The 10,444-nt window shown below is 34.2% G+C and overlaps 2 protein-coding genes and 2 long non-coding RNA genes across 4 annotated transcripts; 2 read left to right on the top strand and 2 right to left on the bottom strand.

Annotated features, from left to right (window-relative positions):
* The first annotated feature begins 1,906 nt into the window (after positions 1-1,906).
* LOC136340924 (uncharacterized) lies at positions 1,907-5,078 on the top strand. The gene is made up of 3 exons (XR_010732401.1): positions 1,907-2,220; positions 2,553-2,577; positions 4,999-5,078. It is a non-coding gene; the product is annotated as an uncharacterized lncRNA (long non-coding RNA).
* Positions 3,056-6,538, bottom strand: fy (fuzzy planar cell polarity protein-like protein). The gene is made up of 7 exons (XM_066285379.1): positions 6,331-6,538; positions 6,146-6,267; positions 5,380-5,527; positions 5,191-5,316; positions 4,940-5,137; positions 4,688-4,887; positions 3,056-4,627 (listed from the first exon to the last, which is right to left on the bottom strand). Exons 1-7 carry the CDS (start codon positions 6,406-6,408, stop codon positions 4,234-4,236), a joined length of 1,266 nt encoding a protein of 421 aa, XP_066141476.1. The 5' UTR covers positions 6,409-6,538; the 3' UTR covers positions 3,056-4,233.
* A 60-nt stretch (positions 6,539-6,598) lies between these two features.
* Positions 6,599-7,848, bottom strand: dbe (KRR1 small subunit processome component homolog dbe). Its single transcript, XM_066285380.1, has 2 exons — positions 6,957-7,848; positions 6,599-6,894 (listed from the first exon to the last, which is right to left on the bottom strand). The coding sequence occupies exons 1-2, from the start codon at positions 7,725-7,727 to the stop codon at positions 6,628-6,630; spliced, it is 1,038 nt and encodes a 345-aa protein (XP_066141477.1). The 5' UTR covers positions 7,728-7,848; the 3' UTR covers positions 6,599-6,627.
* A 151-nt stretch (positions 7,849-7,999) lies between these two features.
* LOC136340926 (uncharacterized) lies at positions 8,000-10,444 on the top strand. Its single transcript, XR_010732402.1, has 4 exons — positions 8,000-9,071; positions 9,748-9,995; positions 10,056-10,267; positions 10,320-10,444. It is a non-coding gene; the product is annotated as an uncharacterized lncRNA (long non-coding RNA).

Genomic DNA, 10,444 nt, shown 5'->3' with positions numbered 1-10,444 from the left:
CGAAGTAATAATCTAGTGATTTACCATAAAAAAGCACAACTGTAGCATATACTATTGTTTGCATATTTATTTGATTAACTCATCAAACATTTTAATTTTTATTTATTTAATTATTGTAAATGATGATTATAAATGGTGGAGAAATGTGAAGGTTCGTCCAATTAAATCTACAGAATCCCATTTATTTAGAATATAAATAAAACGTTATATTGTGTTCTTCCACGACCATAAAACTGAAAGTAGCACCTAACCGCACATGTGCAGTAATTGCTTTTTACAATATGGCAAGATAACTTTAATGCACGCATTTGCGAGCTAAATGTAGCGTTTTATCATGCGTGTGTCTTAAAAAGTTTATCGCGTGGAAATGAAAGCGGCAGGTGCTATTGTCAAAACTATTTTTAGGTACTTTTTACCACACGAGTGTCGGTAGGTAAACCGTTTTTAATATTTAATTGAACTTATAGAAGACAATAATTTCAACACGTATACGCTCGAAGGAAAAATAATAAGTGTGTAAATATTAAGCTTTAAATGTATAAAGGTGTAATGCATTACAATGCATGTACTACCTTGGCATTTTACAAATGTTACTGTAGATTTACCCAAGCATTTAGTCCAAATTAGACTTCTTTAAATCATCAGTGATGTCTTCTAATTCAATTTCGGACGCAGTGTTGTTTTCTTGTTGCCCCTGCAGTGTCGGTATCGTTCTCTCGTCGATTTCCATGGCTTCTGTAGTTTTGCAACTTACCTCCTCATTGCCAGAACATTGGAATTTTCTGCAATTGCCTAACTTTCGGCAAGACATCGACATCCCTCGACGACGTCTCCTCTTGCCCACATCCTTACTGACATGTGGTTCTTCATCGTCGGACCTACCTTCTTGTTGATTTTTCGCATATTGACATGCTGCAGGATTGTAGTGCCATCCATATTGGACTTCACCGCTTTCGTCGATCCTACCTTGTTGTGCATTGCACTTTCCATAAGTCCAGCCGGTGCAGCCGAATCTTCCTCTTCTTCCGTGACGTTTCCCTCGATGTCTCTGCTCATCACTTCCAGTTGTCGTCCCCTTGCTGATCTTACCTTCATCGTCTTCGCTCAACTCGATGATATCGGATCGAACTCTTCTTCCATGACGACACCGTCCTTCTTTGAAAAATTCCCTCACGGTTTGAAGCATCTCCTCCTCTGAGGTTTGAGGGACTTCGTTTTCGCTGCAACGACGTCTTCCCCAATCCCTGCGCATCGACATGGATTGTCCAAAAGAACTGAATGGGTGCTGATGGGTATCGAACTTTCCTTCACATCCCCCATGTCCGTACCATCCTCTATGGTGATGGTGATGCCCTGGGAATCTGTGTTCACGAAACATGGGAGGGAAATGTCCAGGAAATATTGACGAAAAATGGCCTGGATGACAATGATGTCCGGTAAAACCGCGATGGTGAGAATGCATTTTTAAAACAACCTTGAAGCTTCGAATAGATCTAATTGGTTTAAGAAATAACGCGCAACTGAGTATAAAGTTGAGTTTTCAACGAGTTTTATTCATGACTGATACTGATCAGGTCGATCAAAATTAGTAAGTGCTCAAATGATTTTTTCATTTTCAGTGTAATGGAATTTTAAAAGTTTACATTCTTCAATCGGTTTTAACTCACAAAACATAATTTATAGAAAAAAAGAATCTCTATGTGTTATAAGGACGAGTTCTCCATGAGCTTAAGTTCTGGAAGCAGATTTAGTTGATCACTTCCGCTCGGACTATAGCACATTGATATTGGCTTCCACAAATATTTCATAACATTTCAATTGATTTCATATTATGATGGATACATCCTCACCATTGAGATTGAGGCTTAACCAAAATGGAATTAGTGATACTAATATCATTCATGGAGAAGCATGACGTAAAACAATATTACGTAATATTACACAAGAAGACAACTACAGGGTGTGTAAAAAAACATGCTTCTTTGTTGAAATTTCTCCGATATCAACTCTCTCAAAAACATTTTCACATTTAACTATACTATACAAGAGAGTATCATAACTCGGGACCCTTTTGGCCGGTTTTTGATATTTTACCTGATTCAATACTTTTTTCTTCAAAAGATCGACTTTTTTCACCATTTCGATCTCATGTGTACTATGAGCAAAAATTCTATTCTCTTTCTCAAAATGAGTGCATACAATTGATCCATCGCAACCCAGGTAAGAAACAAATAAGTAAGCCAGATATACAGAAATCAGCATAAACTTTAAGTTAATTAAGTTATTTTTTATGTATTAAATTAGTCTTGAATTAATGATATTATTGATGAGAAAAACGCTTCGAAACTGCCCATCAATATATCGAATTATCGGTAATCTTGTCTTAAAAAATCCTTCTTATCAGCTTAATATTGAAAAATCATATAAAATTTTCGAAAGTACGAATTTTTAAATTTAAACCAGTTACGAACCGATTGAATAATTTTATTGTGAGTTTTGATATACTTTGATGTTTTGTGGAAACTGGTTATTTCTTTGATAATTATTTGCAGATGTCGGCCATTGTTTAAAGAATAGGTGAGTATCAGGCAAAAAAATTGAGAGGCTTTTCTTGTTGTAAAATGTTAAGAGAGTCTGAAAATATTAAAAATGTTAACACACCCATTGGCGGTCTACATTTCTCGACGAAAACATCGACTGACTCACGCCTAACTGCGTAACTGGCGGCAGATAAAAATTGACTTGATACCAAAAATCCAACTCTTTATCAACTTACAATGACTGCAAAATTTTAAAAACCTTATTGATTGTAAATGATATATATTTGTTTATTTTAACAAATTGTATCGCGGAGTCCGACCACATCTTTATAGGAACATTTTTTTCTTTAAATACCATAAGAAATTGCGTCCTGAAGTTGAGGTCCGCTTTCAGGAAACACTGTATATATTTTGTATACCATTAATTAATATCATGACTAATTACCTTACAAATTTGCATTAAATATAGTTCAGAAAAATTTGTAGGAAAGGAAAGCAGAAAAAAACTCGTAACATCTAGTATCCCATGGTTAGTTCTTTATTTTCTATCAATTTCCTTTTTATTTATACTTACCAAAACTCTGAGAATAAATGTTTTACGCTGAATATACGTTGTTGTTTCCATTGTCTACGAGATTTTATTATGTCTTAAGAGTCGTCGTAAATCTGGCGAATCCAAAATATTTTGATAGTCGCCACTTTAGCTTCTACTTTAAGAACTCTGAATGTTATGTTTTCTTCAAAAATTTCAATAATTTCTGTTTCTTTTCTTATCTGTTGTGACTTAATAACAGCAAATTTAGTGCCGTAGAATATTTTAATCTTCATACAATAAGTTTGAAAACCCATAATTATTGACTGAAACTGTAATTATGTGTGAGTAAACAAGGCAAATTATGAAAAGTGAGTACAATCTAATTATTATTTAGTATTCATATAGAACGATTAATATTTATTTTTCAACATATAGATCACAGATTTTAGTTTATCTTATTTCTCATGAAATTTGTTCCAAGCAACCGTGTTTAGCGGTATACATATATGTACTTATTTAGAAGTTTAATGTGTAAAGGCTTTCCGAACATAATTAATTAATATTAAGGGATCTTTTCACGGCAAGCTAGTGGCTGAAAGGTCTTTTTAACATTAGCTACTGAAATTTCTGTAGATTTGAATTTGCATTAACATTTCCTCATACAGGGAGTCCAAAAAATGGTGACAATATTTTAATACCAGTTCCAATTCTTTTGTACAAAATATGATTAACAAAATGTTTATATGAATAAAATCTCGATACACCTTCAATAACGCTTCGTTATTAAGATGCAGGGTTTTAAAACTTAATCTTTTTACTTTATTCCTTGTAGCTGCTAAAAAGTTTTTCAGATGTTTGATTATTTACTTAAGATAGAAAGTTTTGGGTGCATATAAGAATCTTTTTTATTAATTTGGGCATATGACTTTGATTTTTATTCTCTAAACTCAAATCAGCTAGAGCAGTTTTTTACATATGGTGATTTTAAGTTTGAGATTTTGTTGTCCAAGCAGTATTATCTATTCGTTTCTTCACTAAATTTGTGTTCAGTTATGAGTTTCTATAAAAACAGTAGGCAAATGAGATCCAGCAATTGGTCTAAGCGTAACCAAATAAATTAGATTTCGACGCTAATTAAAACTCTACCAACTAACAAAATTACCAACAGACCTGCTTATCCCCTATAAGCAAATTTAAGGTATTCTTAGTAATCAGTCTCATGGCTTGAGTGGGAGTAGCAGAGTTGTATAAAACGCACAAAATATTATTGTTAATCTTGACTGCATGGCATTTATGGTACTCAGAACACCAGTAAGTTTCAATTCCGTCATTCTGTTCATCCAAAGCTAGTTTGTCAGTCTTTTGATCTTCATAAATGTTATTTTCTTGCCACATCCGCGTATTGGGTATCAAAGTGTTCATCACGGCTTGGTAGAAAAATGTCCTCAAAATATCTAGCCTGTGAGAACTGCTCAATGTTTTTCTGGAAGTAGTTTGTTGAGGGCTCTTTGACATCATGTATTTCTTCAATTTGATGTTAATTAGGAGTAGACTGAAAACAAGTTAAAAATACTCATTAAAATAAATACAACTCGGAACAACAGTATTTTACCCTAAAATTCCGCCATCTACTGTAACACTTTGAGGAAAATTCCTCGGAATGCACTGAGAGGCAGCCTTCAAAATATCAGTGGAGTTTTTAAAGCACTGGGTGGCTGCTTGTTCAATTTCCATAAGCGAGGGACTTGAGCCACATAAACAGCACACCTGCACATCAGGACTAAGGCTGCAAGCTATGAAACGGAAGGCCACCTGATGAAACGCACTATGAAATAGAGAATATATGTGAATTTGTTGAGCTTACAGTAGGGCTTTTGTAAGGCAGAAACACTGGAATATCTTTTGAAATGTTTTTGTTTTCAGAAACAGCCAAGAAAAGCAGTAACCGGATTTCGTGTGGGTGCAGAGACCACCAGCTTTCAGTTGCAGCGGCTACTTTGCCGTTAACTAGAATACAGCTGAACATGGAATCCACACATTCACTGAAAGAATCCAGGACGATCTGGAGTTTGATAACAGTTATTACGTGAAGACAGTAATAAATACTAGCATTACTTGAATAAGATGATTCTCTGGAGACAAGATAGTTTCTACATATCCAACAATATCAGATGAATGTTTGTTGCTGGAGTCACCACAATCTAGGGAATCTAATAGTCTATCCAGCACTGGATAGCACACCTTTTAAGTAGAAAAATTTATTATCTTAATACCACTAAGAATACTCTTTGTATTTTAACTTACTCTGAGTTCCCTTTTAAGTCTTTCAACGTTTCGTGCAGCCTTAGCCTCATCAATTCCCACAATAAGCACTACTGCATCATAAACTACTTTAAGAAGGCGGTTTAGAACATCTACTGAACATCCACTGGATATTCCAATGATGACTAGGCTGGAAAAAAAAATCTTTTTATTAAATTTAATTTCAATAATCAGAGCGGGATGTAGTGTTTGCGAGCTGCAAGTGAATATGCCGCGTTGAAAATCACATGTGCAAGTCTGTGTGTATCTCAGTATTTGATGGTTATATTTCTTTTTCTATGAATTTTTTGTCGTTTATGTATGAGAAGTCTGTATTAGGATTTCATTCAAAACTAAAGACCATACTATCGAGAATGAATTGTAACGTATTGTTTACGTTATCTACCCAATTTGATTATTTCTTACACGCCATCGCATTACGTAGAATTGGCAATCTCGCAATATTTTGACAGACTGCCCGCAGGCTACCTCCCATTTCTAACTATTCAAAATGTCAAATTTTATTTACAAATTTTCGTTAGTTTTTTTAATTTGTTGAATCTTAGAAAAAAATTGATTCTATAAAATATTTCAATGTTGGTGAATTAAATTTTAGTTTTAAAACAAACATGTTTACTAAAATTGTAGCTATTAGCAAACTATACCAGTACTTTGAATAGTGAGAACAATCTAATTATTTATTATAACATAGAACGTTTAATGTTTATTCATCAAGCTATAGAAGATTACAAATTATAGCTACACTTACCTCTCATTAAATTCCCTCCAAGCAACCGTGTAATCATCAGTAAATGTATTCAGTAGTTCGATGTTTAGAGGTTTTCCAAACATGTGTACACCATTAAGAGAACCCAACTTAGAGAATGATAGCTAGAAGGTTTTTGTTTATTAATTATTCTGTAATTTTAAGAAACACAAGCAATGTGCACATACAGCTTCACAATTTCCCTTTTTTCTTGAAAACACTGGGAGTCCTCCAGCTGAAGTTATTCCTATGATATAAGCAGACATTTCTGCGTTTGTTGGGAAATATTTTGTATATGTATTCGATACTAATTCACTTTTTTGAATAGTGCAGAAAAGAAAATATTAGCTTTGTTTACGTACACAAACTAAAAATCTTTGGTTAGATTATGGCGATTCTACAATGTTGCCACGTTAGATTCGTACAAAATACTTTCATAAGTAAATTAAAACTAAATAAAATAATTCAATTTAATTTCCATAAATTCACAACTTAAAAGTATTTTTATTAGGCTTTTTCTTGGCATTCAGAATCTTCTGTTTCAAAGCCGCAATATCCACTTTAGTGTTACTTGAACTTCCCTGTTTTGAACTTGATGGTTGTGGTTCTTCGGGAGGAACAAATGCTTGGTTTCTTCTAGCTTCTCGTCTTTTAGCTGCTTCAAGATGCTTCTCTTCTTGCTCCTTATTCTTTTTTGCTTTTCTCTGTTCTTTCTTCAAGAAATACTCACCAGTTTCAAGTTGTTTATCAATCTAAAATAGTAGTCAGAGAAATCAGTTTTAGTTTCTCAAAAAGAATCGATAACAATACTCACCTTGCTTTCTTGTTGTGGTGGTGGGAAGGGTGTGTAAGGTTTTTTCTCTTTTTTCTTTTTAGGCTGCTTCCTTTTACTAACATTTTTGTTCACGAATTTTGGCAAAAACCTTTCCCAATTTTCATTTTTTAACTTGGAATCCTTCATCAACTCCCTCTTAATCATCAGCGCCTTGATATTGTAAATGGGGTGAATATTTTTCATAGTATCCTCAACAATCTTCCGAACTTGTTGAAGGCCTTTATATGGCCCCAAGGCAGACACTGTATTTCCTTGTACTAATATATAACAACTTGTAAGTAGCTCTATAGATTTGAGAGTGCATCCGTTAGGCCCAATTAACCTTTGTCTTCTTTTAACAAATTTCTCCTTATTGCGGGTGATTTTACCAATCTTGATTATATCACAGCCAACATCATCTTCCAACACTCGTTTTGCTTGTTCAAATGGGACACTTCTTGACATAAGTTTAATCATGTCACGAGCCTTAATGATTATATAGGGATCCCATGTTTTCCTAGTTGTTCGTACAGTCATGCTACCCTCAATTAAGTCAAGCTCAGCTCTGATGTCATAGTCCTTTAAAACCTTTTGTACAAGGGGCCATATCTGTTTGAGATATTGTTCTCTGTACTGAGGAAATAGCGTGGCAAAGGAGCTTTCTTCCAAGAGCCCATGTGGATTGTCTTCTGCTTTGAAGCTCGGAATTTTCATTGCCCATGCATTTTCTATGGGTCCTTTTGGTTGGTCTTCATCTCCAGATTCGGCCATTGTCTTTGAAATAATTTGTAAATTGACTGAAATTTTCTCTTATTTTGTTTATAATATTCGTTTTCTAGATTAGTCGGTAGTTTTTAACCTCACTAAATCACCGTGTCGTGTTAGTGATATAACACTAGTCTCAGTTCGTGGTGCACCATGTTGCCAGTTCATGTATTGAACATTAACTTTAACAATTTTAGTGTTTTTTCTTTTTGTCACGTGATACATCTAACTTACATTAAAATGTTCTTATATTTGTATATATAGAGTGTTTACGTGGTAGTCGCAATATTTTAAATGCAGATAAAAAAAAACATGTCTAACAAAAAATTTATAAGACCGCAAGTCGTTTTTTTGTCGAGAGTAAAATCAAACAACACCTGGCTTGGTGTTTGGGGACTTTTTGTGTTGGGGATTTTTTTCAATTTATTTTAACTTTTAAGGGATTTATTGTTGTATTATGATAAATAAGTTGCAACATGAAAGGAAGTAGTTTTTGTGCATCCGAGCGTAAAACACATTTTACGCCTCGACTCATTTTTTTCTAAGACCGCGGGTCCTGCGCCAAAGATGAAGCACCTCGAGTTTCTGTTTCGGGCACGCAATCAGTGTCTTTTTTTCCAAAATTTAATTTGGGATCGTAATTGGCACTGTAGAACTTATTGAATTTACAATTCCTATACCAAAGAGTACAGTTCTATCGGTTACGACAACATAATGAAAAATATAAGAATAAGCAGACGTTATAAGAAAACTTTGAATAATTTTGTATCTCCATTGACCTGAGGCCACAATTGCATTCAATAACCAACATTTTTATTCATTTCTATATATTATAAAATTTAACAGACAGATAATTCGTTGATTAAAAGCAACCTTGTCTTCGTTTGGAGTTGCAATTGGAATTCGGCATTCCTGAATAGTGGAATTTACAACAGAATTGTTTTGTAGGAATTAGGCAGGATTAAAAATGGATTGAATGGAATTTTGGATAAGATATGTTTCCAATTGCATTTACCATTGTATCTAAAAATTTTTCTATAAGATTTATCATTGACTTGGTACATTGATAATCCAAATTTTATGATACGCTTTGAAAAAACGTATTATGTATCATATATATTTATATTAGTTCCAGTGGTGTACTTTCGGCTGTTCTTGCAACTAAAATACCATTGGCCCAGAAAGAGCATCAGCAAGGATGTGCCAGGGGCATGGAAGAATCTGTTAAGGTTTTTAATAATCTTATCGATCTACGTATTATGCGCTTGTGATTTTTTGCCGAACCTTCCAGAAGATATTTCTGTAGTTAAAGAGGATATTTTCATGCCTCTGGTTAAACTTGGCTCATTTGTAAGTACTGTATGTACTAGGATTCAATAGTAGGCGCAAGATTGAAACAACTCCATCCCTGTCTAGTTTTTGATTTAAATCTCATAGAAGATTAAATATTTTCTCGATTTAGTAAAAAACTGTTTGTCACGTTTCATTTCGACAAATAAAAATAAGGATACACACGCTCCCAAAAAGTTTATATAAATATATTATTTTATATGAATTAAAAATTATTTTCTACAGTTATGTACAGAAGTAATTGTATTACAATGAGAAATATAGATTGTGAGCATCGTGACATCAGTATCTGCTTTGGTTCCTTTGCATCCTTTTCGCGGTTTTCTAATTCCGAACTGTAATCACTAAAGCAGGAACCAAGTCCCATTCCTGATACTTCTTATTCTGGAATTATATTTTATACTTATTACGACACGGTGCGGGATAGAGGATTTAAGAGGCAATTCACTTCAAAAGATTTGTGAAATTGGAGTACAACCGTGAAGCCAGGCATTTGGTGTCGAAATTTGAAGGGAAATTTCAAAAAACTGTGCTCAAAAGTCAAAAGTGAACGAATTGTGACTATTTTTTCCTGAACACACGCACATATTCTGAAGTTTACTAAGTTTAATGATTTTCATTTATTTATTGAATTTTTTTGTTTAAATTAAATTTCTGCTATCATTCAACTTCGCAGGGTGACGATCTAAGCAGGGTGTGTTTGCCGATTGCACTATAATCACCAAAGGGCATAAATTAGACACTATTATGAATTTCTACCTCGTATTCGGGCTGCAGCAAGGGCAGATTGCGGAGTTTGATACTCCCGAATCATTGGTGACCAATCGGATCTCTATTTTCTTCGGGATGTGCGAAGATGCCGGTTTGACTAGTTAACAATGTTTCACTGTGTGTGAGAGAATCACTTGAAAATCATGATTCACCGTAGGTTAATATTTTTTTATTATTAGTTAATTTGTGCAGTTTTAAACGTGTTTATTAAAGTGAGAAGAAAACTGCAAGAACAAACAGAGTGTGACGAAACGCTGTTTAGTTAATTATAGAGGCAAAGATGCGTCAATGGAAAAAACACCTTCCTGACAGTAGAATGGAAGATGAAATCGCCTGAAGTGGTCTGTATGTGCACCGGACTTGAACTACTGCACCTTCAGCATTTTCTTATAGAATCGTTTGATAAGCAGCTAATAATCGTGGGTGTGAGTATATGCACTAGAAGTAACGAACATATATTGATCATAAAAAATTTAGTTGGAGGTAGAACGTTGAATCGATGGTATTCGCAGAGAGGCGTATTAACAATTCTAATGGATGCGTGGAGCAAGAAATATGGGCAGCCGAGTTATCAACGATGTATTCGTGCGTTTAGACAAGCG

The sequence above is a fragment of the Euwallacea fornicatus genome, chromosome 8 (genome assembly GCF_040115645.1).
Source record: "Euwallacea fornicatus isolate EFF26 chromosome 8, ASM4011564v1, whole genome shotgun sequence".
In the NCBI taxonomy this organism is placed as follows: Eukaryota; Metazoa; Arthropoda; class Insecta; order Coleoptera; family Curculionidae; genus Euwallacea; species Euwallacea fornicatus.
Note: the sequence above shows the minus strand (reverse complement) of the source record. Positions and strands in the feature narration are given on the sequence as shown.

Bases quoted from the DNA above. Each gene is read 5' to 3' on its own strand.
- fy (XM_066285379.1), bottom strand. From the start codon at position 6,408: ATGTCTGCTTATATCATAGGAATAACTTCAGCTGGAGGACTCCCAGTG. The intron at 6,268-6,330 runs GTATGTGCACAT...AAAACCTTCTAG, and splicing joins AAAAGGGAAATTGTGAAGCT to CTATCATTCTCTAAGTTGGG. The intron at 4,628-4,687 runs GTAAAATACTGT...ACTTGTTTTCAG, and splicing joins GTAGATGGCGGAATTTTAGG to TCTACTCCTAATTAACATCA.
- dbe (XM_066285380.1), bottom strand. From the start codon at position 7,727: ATGGCCGAATCTGGAGATGAAGACCAACCAAAAGGACCCATAGAAAAT. The intron at 6,895-6,956 runs GTGAGTATTGTT...CTACTATTTTAG, and splicing joins CACCACAACAAGAAAGCAAG to ATTGATAAACAACTTGAAAC.